Source organism: Carcharodon carcharias, chromosome 17, assembly GCF_017639515.1.
Source record: "Carcharodon carcharias isolate sCarCar2 chromosome 17, sCarCar2.pri, whole genome shotgun sequence".
NCBI classification, from domain to species: Eukaryota; Metazoa; Chordata; class Chondrichthyes; order Lamniformes; family Lamnidae; genus Carcharodon; species Carcharodon carcharias.
In genome coordinates, this window is record NC_054483.1 from 121,604,040 (window position 1) to 121,625,849 (window position 21,810).

Consider the following 21,810-nt stretch of genomic DNA (forward strand, 5'->3'; position numbering starts at 1 on the left):
AGTGTATAGTGCACTTCATGGCTGTCCAAAGCCTCACCCACCTCTGCCCAACTCCAATTGGCAGCAGCTTTGCCCACTGGACTTTAGGCTGTGCTCTCAGCTCAGGCATAGGCATTCTCCTATCCAAACTGCAAGGCTGCACTGTTAGTTTGAACCATTTGCAAGGGGATTCTACAACTTGCTTTGTCGTCCGATTGTTCTGCTGCCCCCAGAACACACTTTAATTTGCAGTCTGCACCCGAGGAGTAGAACGTTTTGGAGCATTTGGTGGCACACACATGCTTTTGCGTTGCTTGAGTGGGCAGAAAAGCTTCAGATGCCCAACTCTAAGCCTGTCAATGGAGCTTCTGCTGAATAGTCTCAGCTGCAGAAGAATGCTCACTTTTGACGAGCTTTTCCAAGTGGATGGCCGCTTCCCTCACCACCTCCCCCCACCCCTGGCACGTGCTTGTGTACTTTCTGCAGTGCCCCCCCCTCCCCCCCACCCAACCCCCCCACTCCCTAGCCTCACCTGCACTGGAGCCCTTGCCCTGGCACCACACTGAAAGCCACCTGGGAATAAATAACATGCTTGTGCCCCACCTCCCGAATGCACGGCACTTATTCCTTGATGTCATACAGGTGATGTGAGCACTGCGCAAGGTTGTGTGTGCTCACCTCTGAGAGTTCACGCAGTTGTGCAGATCGCCAGGTGCACACCTTTTTAAAGGCACATCGTTCTGAAGTCACGCCAGTAAATTTGACGTGGGCCGATGATTTGGGCATGAGGGCACAATAATGAGATGCAAATGCATTAAAATTAAGCTCGTGACGTTGGACGGTGGGAAACACAGCCCACCATTGACGGGCAGAGCAAACTAGTTTCACAATGGCATGAAACTGATTTTTAACCTTCTCGCCATATTGTCTGCTCACTCCTGCCATGACGCCCACCGCCAATAGGACCGGATGATCCTGCCCTATGACTCCTACTTAACAATAGATTACTTCCTTGTGTTTTAGCTTAAAACAAATATATGATATTTCAAAATTACTGGTTTCGGTCTTACATGAGGGAGGATTATGTTCTTTAATTGAAAAATGGACCTTCACCATTTTAAAAATAAAACATTTGTATCTTAAAATAAAAATATTTCAGCTTTTATGCAAGATTTATTGTAGAGGTGTCTGTTTTTGACACATTTAAGAATTTGTTCATGGGATGCAGTACTGACCTGACCAAGAAGATGCAACGACTGTTATGACTAGAACAAGAGGAGACGTGTAGTCTCAGGTACCAGATGAGGGTTAAATCCCTCAGACCTCTCCATCTCAAGATGATCATTTCACTACCACTAGTGCTTTACATTCCTTTGCCTCTCACATTTTTTCTCCGCTTTGGCTGTTGCCTATTGTTACTCCCTTGAGCCTTTAGTAGCAATTAAATAAATGAATGAATAAACAATGTGACGTCTCTTTCTCACAGTATGTTGCTGCTTAATGAGGATATCTTTCAGTAGCTGCAGCACTAAGCTTTAAATTGTAAACTTTGCTTTGGCAAACATCAGTTACTGTAATGAGCTCCATTAGATTTTAAATAAACCCTACCAAGTGGTCCATTTATGTCCCAAAAGCGCTAGCTCAGCCAGCAGCGCAAGAGGCCTAAAGGAGGCAGTCTTGCACCCCTTGGGACTGACACCACAAAGAGTGTAAATGGATTAGAATGTTGTGTCCAACCTAGTTTAATAAATTCTTGGGATCAAATATCTGCTTGTATACAACATACAATTGAAATGCTCTGGAGTATTGTTCTATGCTGCAGATGTAAATTAATATATTTTTTAAAAAGGGAAGAATACTGGGATCTTCTGATACTGCAACCTGAAATTCTCATGTGGCTTCAATTACTTGGATTAACCTGTTTAAGAGTAGAGATGTCCCACCACAGGCCATTCCAATTGACCTGCTGTCTTACTTTCAGTTTGAAGAAAATTGCCAATATAAACAATTGATGTGACAACAAATCAGGCAGATTTTAATGATGGCTGGCATGACCCTCCTGTTCCAACAATGCTCTTCTCCCCCTCCAGTCGGGACTTGGAATCTGCCTCTGCCACTGCCTGTAAACGTATTCGCATTAAGTCAAGGTTATTTCATTGAGTACCTCACCCTTGTGAAATGATGAATATACGCTGAGAAGCACAGCTCATTAAGGGAGACACAAATACCAAACAACTGTATATCAGCCCTGACCTGGCCAACATTTGTCAAAAGAGTAATGAAGTTACTACCCACGGCAGGACTTTTGGTGATCAGAATCACGACCAGCTTGTTCAAGAACTCCTTGACACCTTTCTGGAAAAGGCTAGCCTCTACTAAAGAGGAATTGAGGATTTTGTTTGATAGCAGCCCTAGGATGTTTTAGTTCATTAAACAGCTAATTGTGTGTCTTATGGTGAGACAAAACTCAAGTACGGAGGCATGCATCTACATAAAAGATCAAAGATTCAAACAAGCGGTTCACTTTTTAAAAAAAAACAAAAACAGACTTGAGATTCTAAAAAGTGTCATTTTCAAGTCAAGGAAATAAAGAACATTGAAATTGCACAATCAACTGAACCTGAACCCTGCCTATCCAGAACTGCCTCTGTCTTCCCCAACTATATGGCAGTGTTATAATGTGGCAAATGATGTGTGCCAGGCTGACCAAATCCACAAGGGAAACTTGGTCACGCTGTCACAACGGTTTTGCAATTTGTATTTATTACGAGTTGTGTGCACTGAATTCAGAAGTAATGAGTCCACCAAGATCTTTAGAGATTTTAAAAATTAAATTAAAATATGTATTAACAAAGTAAAAGATTTCAAGCACAAACATAAGACTGAACTTACTACTATAACAACTCCTAAAATTCCTAATTAACCTGACTTCCAGTTACACACCCCCTTTAAAGCAGCAGTCCAAAATAGATTTAGATTTAAAACAAAACCAAATTAACACAGGACCCACTTGACAGTGGAATTCCAAATGGCTTCCATTTACTTTACATAGCAGACTTGTCTACAAATGGCTGGAGGCTTCTTGAAGGCTGTTTCACATACACTTGTTAGATCTTACATTGCCCTCTCCTCACATAGCCTTTCATTCTCCTTTATATATGTTTCTCTCTCATTAATATGTAAATTCTGTTGTTCCATATGTCTTTGAAACAGTATCTTCCTCATAATGTAAAAACTTTCATTTTGCCAATATTGTCAATAACCTTTGGGAAAGATAAACACAGACCTTAGCCTTGCTTATCTGGCTAGTTGTAAACAGGCTAACATGCCTTTGAAATCCAAACAATCCCTTCATTTATCTAAAAAAAAAATGCAGATTCCCTTCACATCTTACATACACATCTATGTTTATTCATTAGCATTTCAAGTACACTTCTACACCTAGCTTCTTTTGATGACCTCAAGCTTGCAGTCTACTTGACTCCAAATGCAATTAAATCACACAGACAGAACCATCTATAATTAAATCCATAAACCTACTTTACAATAAACCAGAAAAATACTATGAAGGTTATTATACTTTTGTCACAGGCAGTGTGTCTGGCAAAACTGCTTCCTGTGTCCACAGAGTCTCTGCTTGTAACTCACCTACCTCCTCTTCAAATCTCTACCTGGAGTCCAGGGTTGCTGTCTCTAACTTGCCTGCTCGAGTCTGAGTACTACTAACTTTTGGTGCCTGTGTCTACAGGGATAAATAGGAGTGAGAAGTAAAAAGTGGAAGAATAACAGAGGGGAACAGGCAAACAAAGTGAAAATGAAGAGGCAGTGAGCGAAATGCTGTTATAAAAGTGAGAGCTAAATGAGAGAGACGGAGAGAGGCAGAAATGAGGAGGGCAGACAAAAAAATTGAATGAGGTTGAAATGACTCAGTTCAATAACTTCAAAAAGCTCAAGATGTTAACATTTGTAGTTTTCAGAAAAATGAATAATATTGTGTAATAGGTTCCTGGGAATGCATATAAAAATTCCAGAATCACACGTAACAACAGCAGCATTTAACTTATTTGATCAAATTTAGCATAAACCAATGGCTTTAATTATAAAGGCATAGAATTGTGGAATGAAATTCCCAAAGACTAGTTAAATCTACTGGAATCCCATGTAACACAAATATTATTTGACCTATCATAAACCAGCACCTGTTATCATAATTCTTCCTGCTCAAAATATATTGCATTGTATACGGTCTACTTTAGTAGTTGTGACGTATGGTTCCAACCCACTAAAACAAAACATTTGAGATGTCTCAAACCACTTCCTCACTTGAGCAGTTTCTAAAATGACGGGTAAGGTTAATAACTAAATACCACAAACATGCTCCACACGCCAGACAACTTGTGAACAAGTGACCTGGGGGGAAAAAAACCTGGTTCATAACTAATGTCATTGTCTTTTCCACAAAAAAAAGCTATTTTTCCACTAGCTGCAACTGTATTAGCATATGAAGGTGCAATTTTTTTGTTACTCTAGTATCGTTTTTTTATTTCTACTGACAGAACAGCTTGAACTGTTCTGGTCTCGAATGTGTAGAGATTTTGACTTTTATTTTCCACCTTTTCATTTGATTAGAGGGGATCAGTCACGGAAAAGAGCTGGAGAGGAGATAATGTTTAGTAAGTGACTTTAACCTTGTAATATATTTTTTCCAAGTTTGTTCTTGTAACTTTGCAAAGTATGCTGATTGAATGTAAGACGTCGCACATAGCAGAATTTTCCAACCCCTCCCCCCCCTCCCCCAACCCCCGCAGTGGGTCTGGCGAGCCATTGAAATCTCCATTCACATTGGTGGGAAGGGACTGGAAGATCCTGCCGTGGTGAGGGGCTGGAAAATTCTGGCTATAGTGTCCTGGAGTTTCCACTAGGTTGCGTTTGTTTCTCGCAATCCAGCCAAACTAAAGCAAAAAACTTGAAGAGTTTCAAGGGCAAGTTATGTTCACCACAAATGGAGTTTCTACAATCTCTTGGACATCGTGCTAGAAGATAACTCCACTCACAAAATTAGTCATGACCTAATTGGCATCAGGAGTTTCCGTTAATTGCGCCTCTTTGCTGACCTTCAAGGGACTCTTAAAATTAAGCTTTTTCTTATGTGCAAGAACTCTTAATAGACATGTTTTTAAAAGCTTTTAAAATTTGTTAATTTACCAAGAATCTGACTACTGTACAGCAAGGAAACTAATATATGGTTCTATATAGTTTGTTAGTTATTTTCACTTTTTAATATCAGATTACTCGCAGGTGATTAAGAATGTTTTATATTTAGTGATAAACCGATTTTCAACAATAATAGTAAAACTGCAGCAAGCTACCACTCTGAAATACATCAAATAATATTTCTTAAAGCCTAATTTTTCTTAAAATAAATGGTAACACGCTGCCCGATTGCACTGGTTCAGGGAAGATCTTGGGCTGGATTTTCATTTGCAGGCCCCGATGCTGCTGTCGGGTGGAAATGTGGATCATGAAAGAACGACATGATGGAGCCAGGAACCAGAGGAGGATTTTTGAAAAAGTGGCCAATTAAAGGCCACCTCCAGGGGCCCCCATCCAATTAAGGAAAGCGGACAGACTCTCGAGGCTGAGGGCCACTAAGGGGCCTCCCAGGACTCATAGATCAGTCGCCCTGCCATCAGGCGTGGGAACTGTAGATGTAGGTAGAAAAAAGAGGGGATCCTGAAGATGGAGGTGCCCCCTGGTTAGCTTTTACAAATTTTTAATATTAAAGAGGCCACAGTAGCCAGCGGTCATCATGGAAGGGCCAGAGCTATTGAAGTGGGAGTGCTGGGGATGAGTTTCCTAGCTGGATGGAGCAATGCCTTCATCCCGGTCTGCTACCGCAAGGCCTCCTTAAACCCCCGGCCTCAGCGATGGGGCCGAATAATGACTGGAAAACTCCAGTTGGCGTGTGCGGAGTGGCCTTAATAGGTCCTTTAATTGACTACCTGCCATTTGCAGGCAAAAATTTGGCCCTTTGTATTTGACAAGGAAATGCGTGGAAACTTGAATTTAAAAAAAACAACCCTTCTGGAAACCAGAATAATTTGGGACAGTTTGTACCTGGATCGCTAATTGCACCCAAAGCAGAAACTCCTGACTATAACTTTATTGGTGGCTTACTTTAGTTTCCTCTAGAAAAAAATTGTGTAGTTTATTTAAATATTGCAAATGGTTACCATTCCTTGACCTTTTTAATGATAATTTTAATCCAATTATTCTTATTCTCCCTCATTTTTGTGCATTAGATGGGTCAGCATCATCATCATGTGCTAATACAAGAGGATTCAGATAGTGAAAAAGTGAAGACTTGTTTTCTGTTGCCTTGGAAGAGGGACTGAACTGAAAGGTGCATAAACCGTATAGGGAGTTATGCAATGGAGCGGCATCTGCTGAAGCTCAGGCCTGTTTTACTCTTGCCCTCCCCCCTTAAAAAGAAGGACTTGTCATCTTTTAAGTTTTGATTCTGATGATCATGCTGCTAATAGACTTGGAAGTACTCTTTCCAATGGCTCATAATATGGCATCGTGCCTGGACCGGTTGTATAGTGTAAAGGTTCATATTGAGAGAGCTTCAGCATCCTGGCGATGGTTTCTGAATGGAATTTAACTTTTATTTTGCAAGAAGCACAGTTTCCAGCAATCTTCTAGCATGCTTGCCATTTTCATGACTTTTATCATTCAAACACACTATAAAAGTGCTCCCTACTTTACTGCGTTAGTCGGGGTATGTTTCTTTTTTTGTCTCTGATTAATTCCTAAGGCTTTGCTCTGGACAAGCAGAGATTATAACTCTTTGGTATTTACTGTAGCTTCCACACTAGTCCTCATCCTCATGTGTTTTTAAACTGTTTGACCACACTTCTGTCAGAATCTCAACTAAACCTAATCCATTTGCAACTCATTTAAGTAAGAAATTTCACAATAGTGAGAAATCCATGAACATCCAAATGTAGATGTATGGTGACCTGGGGATAGTTGTTTAAAAAATATTGAGAATTCACTATCGGTAAAGGATTAACCAAAACGGTGTGCAAAAAAGTAACATAATTAGACTTAACACCCAGTCAATATACATAAAACCCCCAACTGCATTATTTTCATTGAAAGTATTTCCTATTGAATACGGTATAACTCAATGTTTAAATAACACTGTGCTAAAAAAATTAGCCTTGATCATACCAATTCTAGAGCGTTTTATCAGTTTTTATGTTGTGATATATTTTGCTATTGTAGGTATTTTGACTGCTTGAAGACTGTGCCATTTATTACATTATTCCCGTTGCCTATCGCCTTGAATCTGGTTAAGTGAGCGGCAGTCAGAATGTAAAATATTTTTTCCTCATATAGTTGATCTGCTACATTAAACCTTGTGCAGTTAATGCATTACTGCATTTGCTGCAATTGCTTTCAATGTCACCTGCTGCTTCACTGTGAAGGGCAGTAATTTTCAAGATATGGAAGCAGAGGACAAAAGCACAAGGTGAAAGCTATCCTGATAATTTCACATCCAACAATTGCGTGATATTACTCTTACTTCATGGGTAACTTTCTAAGTTAGTTCAGTATGACTAAAAACCTTAGGACAATGTATGAGAGAACAAATAATTGTAATTGTTGGGTTAAAATTGAACAACTCTTACCCATCCGGCTATAGCAGTTAGTTCAAATGTGCAATAAACCCAAAATTGGATTTTGGATACGATACCCTCTTTTGCTCACTTGTGTAAATTGTACTAATAGCTTACCTTTGCAGCCCTTAACTGCAACTGTTTGCAGATTATTATCTACTGAACCTCAGACTTAAGAGTGAAATAGACTGTTACCCATGAGTGAAATTTTAATGGTAAGGCATTTTCTTATGCAACCATGAAAATCAATGATAACGGGTGGTACTGGTAGAATGTAGAACCCTAGCTAAATTAATTTAACATACAAGTGTTGCAGGCTGTAATTTCTCGTGTTGAAAAGTGCTGAAATATGCCTGCTCAACAACCAGTCTAATAATGCTTTCAGGCTTCTGCTCAAGGCCATTTTTATAATCTAGAAGGCACCTTTAACATTGTCGACGAATCAGCAGTGTTCTATTTCCCAGCACTCAACCCTCATATTGAACATCATAAAAATAGGGAGTCTGTGACAAAAATGAAGGTATAACTCTTTGAGTTTGTTGAAATGTCCTTGTGACCCTAACATCGGGGAAAGAACGTTACTCCAGTTCCAGATTCCCCTTAAGTAACCAACGATGCTTTCTGCTGTTTTTACTTATTTCCCTGAGCTGTTTATAGAAATATTTTAATTTGAATGCTCCCCCACCCTCCCTCAACCATCACCTGTACTATTGGTACGCAGCTCCCATGCTACACTGCGATGAAGGAAATTGGTTAAAGAAGTTCCCTTCACTGTAATGCACAGTGTGCTAACTGAACTGAGGTCCTGAATTGTACTCTCAGTTTTCAAGTTTTTTTTTAAGCAAAGTGGTGATTTTAGGGAGAGCAGCACTGGACTCCGAACTGGTCCTTCAAGGCCACTTTGGTGTGTCCGTAGAATTTACGACATAAGGAATAGTCTTTTGGCACAAATGGTCAGTGCCAGTGTTAATACTTCACATGAACATCCTGCTGCCTTACTTCATCTAATGTCACCTTCTAAACCTTTATATCTCATGCACCCAACCAACTTCCCCTTAAATGCATCTATTCTATTCGCCCCAACTGCGCCAAGTGGTAGCACATTCCACACTCTAACCTCTGGGTTACCTCCTGAATTCTTTATTGGATTTATTAGGGACTATCTTATTTTTATATCCATAAGTTTTGGATTCCCACACCTGCTGTAGAGAGGGTCCTGTGCTATCAGTCCTGTGACAGAACTGGTAATTAATTTATACATTGAAAAACATAGGCCGAAAGACTTGGTAGGCTTAATGGCATTTGTTTAATAGTTTTATATTTTTCCCTAGCAAAGTGTTGAACAGTGTAAGCATTTTAAATATCAATCTAGCAACATTTCGCATCTTGCACACCACCAATTTTAAAATATTTACCTGAATTTGCCCCCAGTGGTTATGATCATTTATGCTAATACCGCCATGTAAACTGAAAATAAACTTTTCCCCAAAGTGTCTTCTCTATGCTATTTTTGGGTAAACTTTTTAAAGGAAAGTATTTTGATCTGCAACTATACATTCCAGATGTGAATCGTAGTGCTTCATGTAAAAATGGAAAATAACGAGAACACAAAGTGGCTTTCTGTCTTACTGAGATGATGTTCAATTGTAGATATTAATCTTGATTTTGTAATGCTAATGCCAGTTTTTAATATTTATGAAATTTGGGTGGAGTAAGGGAAAGATTTGCACAGTACATTATTTGTACTGAAATTATTAATTGGTGTGTAAAGAATGCATTTATAAGTCTGCTACATTAAGCAGAAATCAATTAGACTAAATTAATTACAATTATGAAATTTTCTGCTAATTGTTTCAGATATGATAGAAAAGCTGTTAAAAGTCATAGTTTGTGCAAAGCAAAGTTATTTTTTAAGAATGTATAATTAAGAGATGAGAATTTGACTATTTAATACACAGTTTCTATGCATTAAAGCACGATAACAGCAGCGAAGAAGCAAAGTGATTTGCAGCAGCTGGGCATAGCTTTCAGGTTGGCCGCATACATATACTTTAACACAAGGTCTGAAATAAAAAGTGTTAGTTTCTTTAGTTGTAACCAGTGCAGCCTCGGCAAATATTTCACAATAACCCCCTCAGGGAAGACTCCAGGCTGCAAACAAAAGGCATTGAATATGCTAAAGACTCCTCTATATTTAATTACTGGCACAATTTTGCCATCATTTCACCTCTGCAGGTGTTTTTCATTTATTTGACATCTGCCAGTAACTGGCATGGAAAGGCTATAACCTCTGAGGAGATAAAGAACACAGTGGCAAAGTTTGCCAAAAAAAGTCACATTTAAAAAAAAACACAATTGCATTTCTAAATACTATTATCTTAAAAGTATAATAATAACAACTTTCATCTTAAAGATGTCAAAGTAAGAAGACCTTTGCCTATGAAGAGATTTCATGTTCAAAAGCCATTTGATTGGTATTATTGCTTATTGGAGCAATGGTGACCTAGCATCTGGAAAGGAGAACAAAGATTCAGTTCTTCCAGCCAGGCACAATAGAAAGCTCTAGACAAAAGTTTGGTGATGGTGGCAGGGAATTGGTACTAGGCTTCCATGTATGTCTCCCAGTGATTGCCACTGAATGACACTGGCACTTGCTTATGACCAAGTCACCTACCCCAGTCCCTCAGCTGCAAAAAGATACAACGCTCAACCCTTGCATTGAAGATAAAATGGCAGTGGGGGCATGGGTGCAGCAGAGAGGAGGGAGGTTACAAACAGACAGAAAATGAGACGCATGGGTAGGTAAAATATCCTTAAATCTACATATCAGTTGAAGCTTGAATTAACAGTGCACTTTTAAATTAATATTTAAAATTCCAAATTTATATTCTAAGGTTTACTTTTTTTTCTCAAAAGTGTGTTTGTTCATTGTTGATGAGAGTTGTTCTGCCAAAGGTTGTTTCAGGTACAGCATATAGAGCAAGGAACCGGCAGAGATTTAAGCCATGACATTTTTGGAACTGTCTATTGGCTCTATTTTGAACAATATAAATTTCAAGATTCACAATATGAAAATTGTAAAACAATTTAAATACAAATAAAGACAGGCAGGAAATGAAAAGCTGGTGCATCGTGTTTGGCCTATCAATTGTGTTACAACTAAACAACATGAGCCTCAATGCCCACTACCCATTAGCAGCCAAGTTTTCTCCCAGGAGAGGCAAAATGTTTCTTTTTAATCCCTAATCCAATCCGGGGGGGGGAAAGAATTCCAACCCCCAAAGGCAATTAAAACAAATTTCATAATATAACAGTGTCTACAAGGTACAGCATGAATGTTTACAGTGTTTCGGCACTTACTGCACAAGCCAACAACGTATTCTAAATATCTATGGTCCTGTTAGAAAAGAAACACCTCCTAAAATCTAATCTACTTCTATCCCAGCTTGGTCACATTTCAGGCATTTAGCTCCTTTTAAATAAGTGTTTCCTGGACTTAGAGAGATGCTTCAATCTAAAGAGGGAAGTATTTTCAGTGTAATGTACACTTCCATAAACTCTGTTAGAAAACATGACATACCTGTTCCCCAAAATGCTTTATATGAATTGGATTTTATAATGATTGGACTTTAGTTCAGATTTCTGGGGAAGACTTCTGTGTGATACATCCATGCTTCTACACTCCCTATCAGAAGACCGTGACTGTAGACAGCTGGGCTATAGTATTATGTTGGGCGATCCAGAATGCCAAGCTGTGCGAGTGCTTGCCCATGTTCACCTTATCTTAAGTGGTTAGCTTTAACCCAATGGTATTTGATTGATGTATGACACAGTAGGTTCCTGGAGCATCTGATCATTTTTTATTCTGGAGTTCTGCACATATACAGTAGGCTGCACTCCTGTAATTGTAAAAGTGGCTTAAATAGTGCAGGTCAGAAAGCAGTCTCCAGACCTCAACTGGTTTCTCATTGGGAAGAAAGCCACTTGGATGGCATGCCCTCCAGCAAGTTGCTGCTGTGGAGAGCTAGGATTAGACTTCTTCCTATTCCTAATTGTTACAGAGCTTTGCAACCATTGCAAGGATGTTAATCCTAGTTCTCCACAAGATGCTTCTCCAATGGCTCACTATGGAAATATATATTAATTGGTATGGATCTGCATGCACTGGCCTCAATTTTTAGTCTGTGCTCAATTAATTAACTGTTCTACATTTGGGAGTAGTTGGAGAACTAAAATACTAGGACTTTGGGGAAAAAAAATTAGTAAGGATTCCCACTCATTATTGTGTACTAGTCTTAATGTGGCATTGGATGAAGGCAGAGCAGGACTTGATCTGATACACTTTAGATTCAAATATCCAGCTGATACTCACTCTCTCTCTATACTCTCACATGAAGAATGATTACTTGATAAGTACCTGACAGCCACTAGCTCTTTACCCGAGTCAGGGATGAACTTCAGGATTGGAGACAGAAAGAGGGTAGGAGGGGGAATGGTGGACACTGTGGTACAGAAACACTAACCCTCCTAAAACATCTGGGTAGAGAGAATCAAATCAGACAAGCCATTTTAGTGAGTCTCTTGCAGTGTGGAAACTTGATGAGGCCAATTGAAATTTCTTCACAGCCAGAATTTCCATTTGCTTACATCTTTGTATTGCTGAAAAAAGAGACATGTTGAAGCTTTTCATCTTGCATTCATCAGGACACCTCAAGAGTACCAATATAAGGAGATAGCAACAATCTATACAGTATGAGAAGAGTGCCAAACAATCAGCACTCTCTTCTCATACAGTATAAATTGTTGTTTTCCCCTTTATATTGGTGTTCCTGCAAAGTATCCTGATGATTGCAAGATGAAAAGCTTTGACATGTCTCTTTATTCAGCAATGCTCAAGTTCTGTACTACCAAATGACTATTTACTTTTCTAATCGATATTTATGGAGAGAATACTTTACACTGAAATTGCTTACCTATGTTCATTTGAAAATATGTTCTGTTGTGTAGATGAAATGATTAAATTATAGCATTTCAATATTGAATCCAAACTGTTTCTAACCTGGATAGGTCCTTTAATGTGGCAATTCATTTAAATTGGTACCATCTTTGTGTTTCAGTTTAAAGAGCCCAGCACACTCCTCCCACAGATTTCCAAGGTTATGAGACTATAAGAGATCATTATAGCTCCTATGAGAATGCAGCATGGGAAATAAGGAAGTATCATTATCTCTTATGCTGCAAATTGCAATGAGGTGATATTTATTTGTCATGGCGTAACTGGACTGTCGTTCAAAACAAAAAGTTAGACCTCTGCAGCACATTTTTTCCCCAAAGTACTCAAGCCTATAGAACAACATCAAATAGTTTTTGTGAAAATCTAGTTTGAGTACTGTAGTAGGATTGCTTAGTGTGCCTCAAATAAAGATGCTGCTGTGGTAATGTTAATGTGTTTTTAAAATATGCTTGGTGAAAAGAATTGATGCAAGTAAATAAGAATGTTTGGCTTTAATTGGTTTCAAAATTCAGCCTATAGAAACCAACAAAGGTTCACTTTAAATACGGAAAATCAATTGAAAGCAAGGTGATATGTTGCATAAGATTAAATTAATTAAATTCATGTTTGCACTAAAACAAAGTCATACTATATGGTAAAGTCACTTATTTTATTAAAGGAGAAATGGTTATTAATTTGGTATTGGATGTCTGAATTGTGATCTGCAGTACCTTGGATGTGTACCGCTCTTTCAATAAAATTATCCAGTTTGCTGCAAATTTGCCAGAATTGTTTTTGTAACCATGAAGATGTATATAAATTATGGCATTTATTTCTATTTCAGAATATCTCAGATAATTATTTTGTGAGACAATAAAGGTTTAGGTTTTATTTTTGTTTTTGTTTGTCTAAAACTATGGCTTGTGGTATGATTGTGGTTTTTATTTCTTCCGTTATGTTAAGTAGCTTTTTTGGTATTCAAACTCCTACACCTAACTGGGCCCTGGTTTGGTAGAAACTTCTTCTGACTCAATCTGCTAATTCTGTGATAATTCACACTCTTGCATTCTAATTTAGGTTCCATCATATGCTGTTTTTTTTTCTTTCATGGGATGTAGGCATCACTGGTAAGGCCAGTATTTGTTGTTCATCCCTAAGTTCAGAGGGCAGTTAAGAGTCAACCACATTGCTGTGGGCCTGACCAGGTAAGAATGGAGGATTTCCTTCCCTGAAGGACATTAGTGAACCAGATGGGTTTTTACGACAATTGATGATAGTTACATGGTCACCTTTAGTGAGACTAACTTTACATTCCAGATTTATTAATTGAATTTAAATTCCACCAGCTGCCATGATGGAATTTGAACCTGTGTCCCCAGAGCATTAGCCCAGGCCTCTGGATTACTAGTCCAGTGACATTACCAGTATATCACCACCTCCCCATCATCAGGCTATTGTTTTCTGTGTAACAGCCAACAACTGGACTTTCTTGATTCTTCATTTATTCCATGTTAATTGATCTGCTGAACTGCACACTCTTAACTTCAATGATGACATATTTATCATTGCATTTAACTAAATATTACTTACCTGACTGAATTCTTCTCACATGGAGTATTGTACATTTAAATTAAAACAAATACTTGCTACAATTCAGCATTATATAAATAAGTAATAGGAGGAATTCAATATATTCCCACTTCATAAGTGACTGAAGTGCCTAACTACAACGTGGCCAGTCGAATCCTGGTTGCTGGTTCACAACAACAATAGCATTTATATAGCATTTTTAATATAGTATAACATCTAAAGGTGCTTCACAGGAGTGTTATGAAACAAAGTATGAAATTGGCCACATGAGCTATGCGGGCAGATGGCAAAAAGCCTGGCTAAAGAGGTAAGTCTTAAGGAGCCTCCTAAAGGGCGAAAGCAAGGTAGAGGGAAGGAGAGGTTTAGGGAGTGAATTCCAGTGCTTAGGGCCCAGGTAACTCTAGACACAACCGCCAATGGTAGACTGACCAAAATCCGAAATACTCAAGAGACAGAATTAGAGGAGTGCGGATATCTCAGAAGATTATGGGGCTGGAGATTATTACAGAGGTGGTGAGGGACAAGGCCATTAGAGACTTGAAATCAAAGTTGAGAATTTTAAAATTGAGGCTTTGCTTTAACAGGAATGAATATAGGTCAGCGAGCACAGAGCTAACAGGTAGGTGAGGGAAGGAAGAACAGGAAATAGAAGGTAGGTAAAGTGAAAGAGTGATGCAGGGAATAGAAAGGCAGATAGGAATGAAATTAGAAATCAAGGAAAATAGCACAGGGCTGACAGGCGAATGGAACTTGCTGCCAGTTAGGACATGGGCAGCAGAGTTTTGGATGAGCTCAGTTTTCTGGAGGATAGAACGTGGCAGCTCAGCCAGGCCAGATTTGGAATAGTCAAGCCCAGAGATAACAAAGGAGTGTCTAAGGAATTCAACAGCAGATAAACTGAGGCAGAGATGGAGTTGGATGATGCTATGGAGATGAAAATAGGCAATCTTAGCCATGGCATGGCCACGTGGGTTGGATCAAATATGACATCGAAGTTGCAAATAGTCTGGCTCAGCCTCAGATTTTTGCCGGTGGGGGGATGGAGCCAGTGGCTGGGAAACAGTTTTTGGTGGGGAGCAAAGGCAATAGCTTCAGTTTTACTCATCTTTAATTGGAGATAATTTCTGCTCATCCAGCACAATCTGCAGATTCGGGTATGATATGGTGAGTTATAGGAGCATTTGCTTTGCATTCTCTATATAGTGAATTCACCATTTAACTTAACTTTTCATTCTCTTTATTGTTTAATTATCATTCCACATTCATCTATTTCCTATCTGTCTTTCAGTTAATCACTTTCTTTATCCACCTTCTATTTCCTACTGCTTTTTGCCTCTTCCCAATTTATGGTTTATTCCCCTCTCTATTTTCCTTGATTTCTAATTTCATTCAAATCTGCCTTTCTATTCCCTGCATCACTCTTTCACTTTACCTATCTTCTATTTCCTGTTCTTCCTTCCCTCACCTACAAGCACCTACCTTTTTTGACTTGCATCTACCTCACCCATTACCCTCCCTTCTGCACCCCAACCCCACACCCCATCCGCACACAAGTCTTTGTCTTTAAAGTTTCATGTTGCATAGATGCACTTTGTGGACCAATTTTTAATAGCAAAGTAGTTCATACAGTCATGAGAACATTATGGTCATGTTTTAAGCTAAGTGCTAAATGCACCACTTTGAAGCTGAGTTTCTATTGAACTTATTGTCGAGATGGAGTGTTAATGTCAAATTGAGATCCTAACAGCCATGATGTTCTTTCATATGCCTCAATCTTATCAACTAGAAATAAAGCAGAAAGCTCATTTATAAAATGAAAGCTTCAAGGGCTACAAGAGTGCATTGCACTTATGTCTTTCCTGTTATCAGTAATACAATGAATAATGTAGGTACATTCACTGTAACACCTACACATCCCATTGAATTCTAGCTTTGAATGAAGGCAGGCATTTCCACTACCCTAATACAACATTTTCTAAATGTGTTACCACCAAGAATGCACTGTTATTACATTTCTCTAACGTAGCCTGCTCTTTAACTTTTTTATTCACTTGTGGGATGTGGGCTTCACTGGTAAGGCCAGAATTTACTGCCCACCCCTATTTTCCCTTCAGAAAATTTTAGTGATCTGCCACTTTGAACTGCTGTAGTCAACAGTGGCCAGAATTTTATGATGCCCTACCGGTGGGTTTTTAGACAGTCGGGGGGAGGGGGGGAGAGCGTGAAACTGATGGAATGGGATTCCTTCTGTGTTCCCACCTGCCCTGACCACGTAATGATTTTACAATGGTGGGAGGGCAAGGCCTTGGACAGGAAACCCACCCTTACCCCAATTGAGGCCCAATTATTGGCCACTTTGGGGCCGGGTGGGAAACGGCCCCAATTTTTAGGCTGGCATGGGGGAAGGCCGAAAATCAAGAGTTACATCTTGGATCGAGGGGTGGCACCACCATCAGAAGCAGCCCCCCCCGCCCCCCCCAAAGTCAGATACCACCCCCCACCCCCCTTAAGATCCGGTGACCTCTGGACCTCCCCCCGGCCTCTCCCTCCAATACCCCTATCGCCCCCTTCGCAGCCCCCAGGCCTTCCCTATCCTCCCCATCCTGGGACTGGGACCCCTTGAACTTGCTTTGGCATCTAGTGCCCAGACCTGGGCTCCGGCGTCCTCCTACATTTCTTCTCCTGTCCACTGCAGCGCTGTGACTGGGATGGAAGTCCCGCCTGCAGCTACATTACACTCATTTGAGCATGAAATGGATGTAGGGCACCCTTCAGATAGCAGGAAGTGAGTCTTCGCCATCTGAAAAATTCAGGCCATTGTTATGATCAAGTGAGGAGGGGCTGGATCGCTCCCTCTTTTCCCACTCCCTGTTTGATTGCAACAGGTTTTATTGAAAATAATATACTTGCTAATTCAGTGAGTGTTTAACTGTTTACATGCGGTGATCGTAAAATAACCAATCAGGCAGGTTTTCTGGAGTTTTAGCAAAGAAAGAAGTTGTTATCTTTATTATAGACCCAGTCTAAGAAAAAATAATAAAATATGCACCAACTTTCCCTTCCTCACACACCCACACACATACACAAATACATTGCAGAGTGGGAAAGGATAGATTAATCAGATTGGAGTCCAGAGAAATTAAATGGGTAGGGAAAGGTCCATAGCTTGCTGCCTTGGCTGGCTTCAGGGTGATTTAGGTGGCCCTGCTGGTTCCCTCGTGGGTGTGATTTAAGGATGTAGCTGGCTGGTTTGGAGACAGTCGTGTGGGGTTGATTTCCATCAAGAAGTCTCTGTCAGCAGCAGGGGCGTCCCTTGCTGGTCACAGTCAGCAAACAGTTCACAAACTTGCGAGGTGGGTTGAAGAGAAGGTGGAACAAGGAGGGATCCAACTCATGCCTTCCCTTGTCAGCGTCTCAACTGCGTGTCCTCTTACTGCAGAGGAAGCAGAAGCTTAAACACACAAAGGGCAGGCCTATCACATTACCATCACCCAATGTTTCAAATATGGCCATTACTAGGGTATATATCCCCTTGTAACTAATCCATTCATGTCTGGGAATCCCCCCTGTTAGCCAGGGTCCCATTGTTCAAATGATTGGGTTTAAAGTGTATTCCCATTGTAGTCTGATGTTCATGTCTGGGAACCCCCTGTTGAATATCCCAGATTATTGCCTTGGCACCTTGCTAATAGGGAAAGGTTATGTAGTTCACTCATTTGGCTGAGGCCATTGTCCTTAATGTCTCCATGTCAGTGGATTGAAAAGTGGAAGGTACAGTAATGCAAATTGAGTTGCCATCTTTGGTTGTGAGCTCAAGTCACACTTAGTCTCCATTTTTAAAATAAGTCTGTTTTGAAAAGTTCAGTTTGGATTTCCAGCCGGTGGATTAATAAATCATTATTTGGCATAAAGCAGGTTTTCATGAAAATATGGTGTAGGTATGTCCACAGTGCTATTAGAGATTTCCAGGATTTTGACCCAATGACCTTGAAGGCATGGCAATACATTCCCAAGTCAGGATGGTGTGTGACCCAGAAACTTGCAGGTGATGGTGTTCCCATCGGCCTGCTGCCCTTATTCTTCTGGGTTTGGGCATGGCTAGTTCTGGATGGTAAATGTCGTGGGTTTGGAAGGTACTGTCAAAAGAATCTTGGTGAGTTTCTGCATTGCGTCTTGCAGATTGTACACCCTTCAGCCACTGTACAACTGTGGTGGAGGAAGTGAATGTTTAGGTGGTGAATGTGGTGTCAATCAAGCAGGTTGTTTTACCCTGAATTGTGTCAAGCTTCTCCAGTGCTGTTGGAGTGGGGATTATTCAATCCTTCTCCAGACTTGTGCCTTGCAGATGATGGACAGGCTTTGGGGAGTCAGGAGATGAGATACTTGCCATAAAATTCACAACTTCTGACATGCTTCTGTAGTCACAGCATTTATGTGGCTCGTCCAGTTAAGCTTCTGCTCAATGGTAAGCCATAGGGTGTTGATGGTGGGGTATTCAGCAATGGTAATACCATTGAATGTCAAGAAGAAGTTGTTAGACTCTCTCAGGTTGGAGTTGGTCATTGCCTGGCATTTGTATGATATGAATGTTACTTGCCACTTATCAACTGAAACCTGAATATTGTCGAATCTTGCTGCATGCAGGGACAGACTGTTTCATTACCTGAGGAGTTACAAATGGAACCAAACACTGCAATCATCAGCAAATATTCCCACGTTGACCTTCCTTCCGTCACAAGGTCAATTGATGAAGCAGCTGAAGATGGTTGGGCCTAGGGCACTGCCCTGAGGAACCCCTACAGCAATATCCTGGGGCTAAGTTGATTGGCCTCCAACAACCACAACAATCCTCCTTTGTGCTAGGTATGACTCCAACAGTATAGATACTTCACCCAATTCACATTAACTTCAATCTTGCCAGGGCTCCTTGATGTCACACTTGGTCAAATGCTGCCTTGATGTCAAGGGCAGTCACTCTCACTGCATCTCTGAAATTCAGCTCCTTTGGTCCATGTTTGGGCCAAGGCTGGAATGCGATCTAGGGTGGTCCTGGCAGAATCCAAACTGAACATTGGTGAGCAGGTTAATGGTGATAAGTGCTATCAAGTGCCACTTGATAATACTTGCAAATACTTTCCATTACTTTGCTGATGATTGAGAGTGGTCTGATGGGGTTCTAATTGGATGAATGGGATTTGTCCTTTTTGTGTTGTGGACAGAACATACCTGGCCAATTTTCACTGGGCAATTTGCCAGGTAGATGCCTGTGTTCTAGCTGTACTGGAACAGATTAGTCAAGGGCACGACTAATTCAGGAGCACAAGTCTTCAGCACTACAGCCAGGATGTTGTGGGGCCCATTTGCTATATCATGTGTGTTTAGCCATTTCTTGATAACATCTGGAGTGAATTTAATTATCTGAAGACTGGCATCCATAATTTCCTCAGGAGGAAACTAAGATGGATAACTTAGCACTTCAGGCTGAAGATGGTTCCAAAGGCTTCAGCCTTGTCTTTTGCACTGACATTCTGGGTTCCCCCATCATTGAGAATGGAGATATTTGTGGGGCTGCCTCCTCCATTAATTGTTTAATTAGCCACCATCAGATCTTCTGTCCTAAAGATTTCCTAAAGATCAGATTTCCTTCCCCACTCTCCCTGCCTGAATAGTTGGGAGTAAATGCGCCCCAGTTCCTGACAGCTAGCCGTTAAACACTAAGCAACATTAAATGGCTGGAGGTGGGACTTCTGTCACTAATTGGGCAGGAAGTCCCACCTCAGAGAGCTGATGGCCAATCGGATGTCTGGCAACTCCCTAGTGCCAGCAGCGCCACCCAGCGTGATGGCCGCTTCTGGGACTACAACTTGGCTTGAAGAAGTAGAGCCCAAGCTCAAGGTAAGTCCAGGCTCTCAGTGGGACCAAGCTGACCAGCCCCAGGTGGGGGTGGGGGTTCGGATTTGAGAGGCCAGGGCACAGAGTAAAGGGAGGGGATGACCTCAATGCGGAGGCCCCTGATGCCCTCCCCTCACCCCATCCCAGCCCATGCCTGACACCAGCCCATGCGGCTAGCACTGCAGGCTTCCCACATGGCATGCGCCTCCTCCTTGACTTCTTAAGGGCCTCCATTGGCCCCAGCATGAATGGGCCATCTGGCTCCCCTGTCCAGTGTATAATTTCAGAGGGGGAACGAGTAGGCGGCAGGCACAATGACCACTGGATTTTAAATGCAAACCAACCCACACGATCAGTTGTTTTAATTGAAGGAATTTTTAATTTATAATTGCTACAATTGTTTCCTATCATTTTGATGAGTCAGATGCTAAATACCACTTGACTCAATTACACACAAGTCATCAGAACCAACCATCAGTGGTATCAAGTTCCCATGAGTCCTTTTTAATTCTATTCTAATTTCTCCACTGTCAAATTAATTTGACAAACAAGTGGACTCAATTCAAAGGCTTCTTTACTGTGACAAATCCAATAACTACTCATTGCCTCATGAACAATGTATGTGGGATTTAAAAGTAACATAGTACTTCATTATACAGTTTGCCACAGTTTTTAAAAAAAAAGCCATCCAGAAGAAAGGAATGAACTCACTGGCTCTACACACAATAAAAACTCAATTTGCTTAAATAATTGCATATTGATTTTTTTTTGTTACTTAGTGTTCGGAGCTTTGTTTTGGCAGTGACTAAAACAAGTGGGTGATACCTGGCTTAGTCTATAACATATATATATTTAAAAACATTGAAATTAATGGTGCTTAATAGATGTGCTGCATACATCTCCACCTCTGGATGCAATCAATAAAGTACAACTATTTCACCTTGTATTACTTAAAAATATACTTTAACAAGAAGACTGAGTCAAACCAAAGAAAAATACTGATCATCAGGTAGAATGTATGAAGAAGTAACTTTTGTGTGTTAAAAATTCTTACTTCTGCAGCTACCTTCTCTTTCAAAGCTGGTTGAAAATGCATTTTATCAGTAATAATTCACAGATGTGGAGAGGACTGGAATTGCGGTACATGAAACTATTACTTCTAGCCTCCTTGTTGCCTGGGGATAGATTAGGTATGGCAGCTGACTCCAATGCCACCAGCGTCAAGTCTTTAAATTGTTTCAGATTTCCAGCATCTGCAGTATTTTGCTTTTCCCTTTAAGTTTTATCAATGGACTATGAGGCTAGAGGGATGAAGAATCAAACGGGTATGGTAACAGTGATAGGGAAGGATGTTCACTGCTAAAACATATTCTAGAGCAGAACCCATGCACATTAATTTAACATTTTTAAGTGAGGCATTGGATGCATGTCATTAATCAAATAGAAGATAATTTTGCATGGCTTCTTGCAGTTGTCTTTTAAATAGCAAACAAACATCTAATATTCTTCATTCAAGCAACCAACATTCATCTTAAATATTTATGTATTGGGGAAATAAAAATAATGAATTCTTTGCAAAGGCCAAAAGTCTTGAATTTTTTTCTTTCGTTTATGGGATTTGGGTGTCACTGACTAGGCCAGCGTTAGTTGCCTGTCCCTAATTGCCCTTGA

General features: G+C 40.3%; 1 protein-coding gene across 1 annotated transcript in view; it reads left to right on the forward strand.

Annotated features, from left to right (window-relative positions):
- Nucleotides 1-13,548, forward strand: part of cacul1 (CDK2 associated cullin domain 1) — a 103,851-nt gene extending 90,303 nt beyond the window's left edge. The window contains exons 8-9 of the mRNA XM_041209922.1: nt 4,609-4,652; nt 6,282-13,548. Coding sequence (XP_041065856.1) covers nt 4,609-4,652; nt 6,282-6,328 — 91 coding nt within the window. The 3' untranslated portion in view covers nt 6,329-13,548. The remainder of the gene's footprint in view (nt 1-4,608; nt 4,653-6,281) is intronic.
- The last annotated feature ends 8,262 nt before the right edge of the window (nt 13,549-21,810 follow it).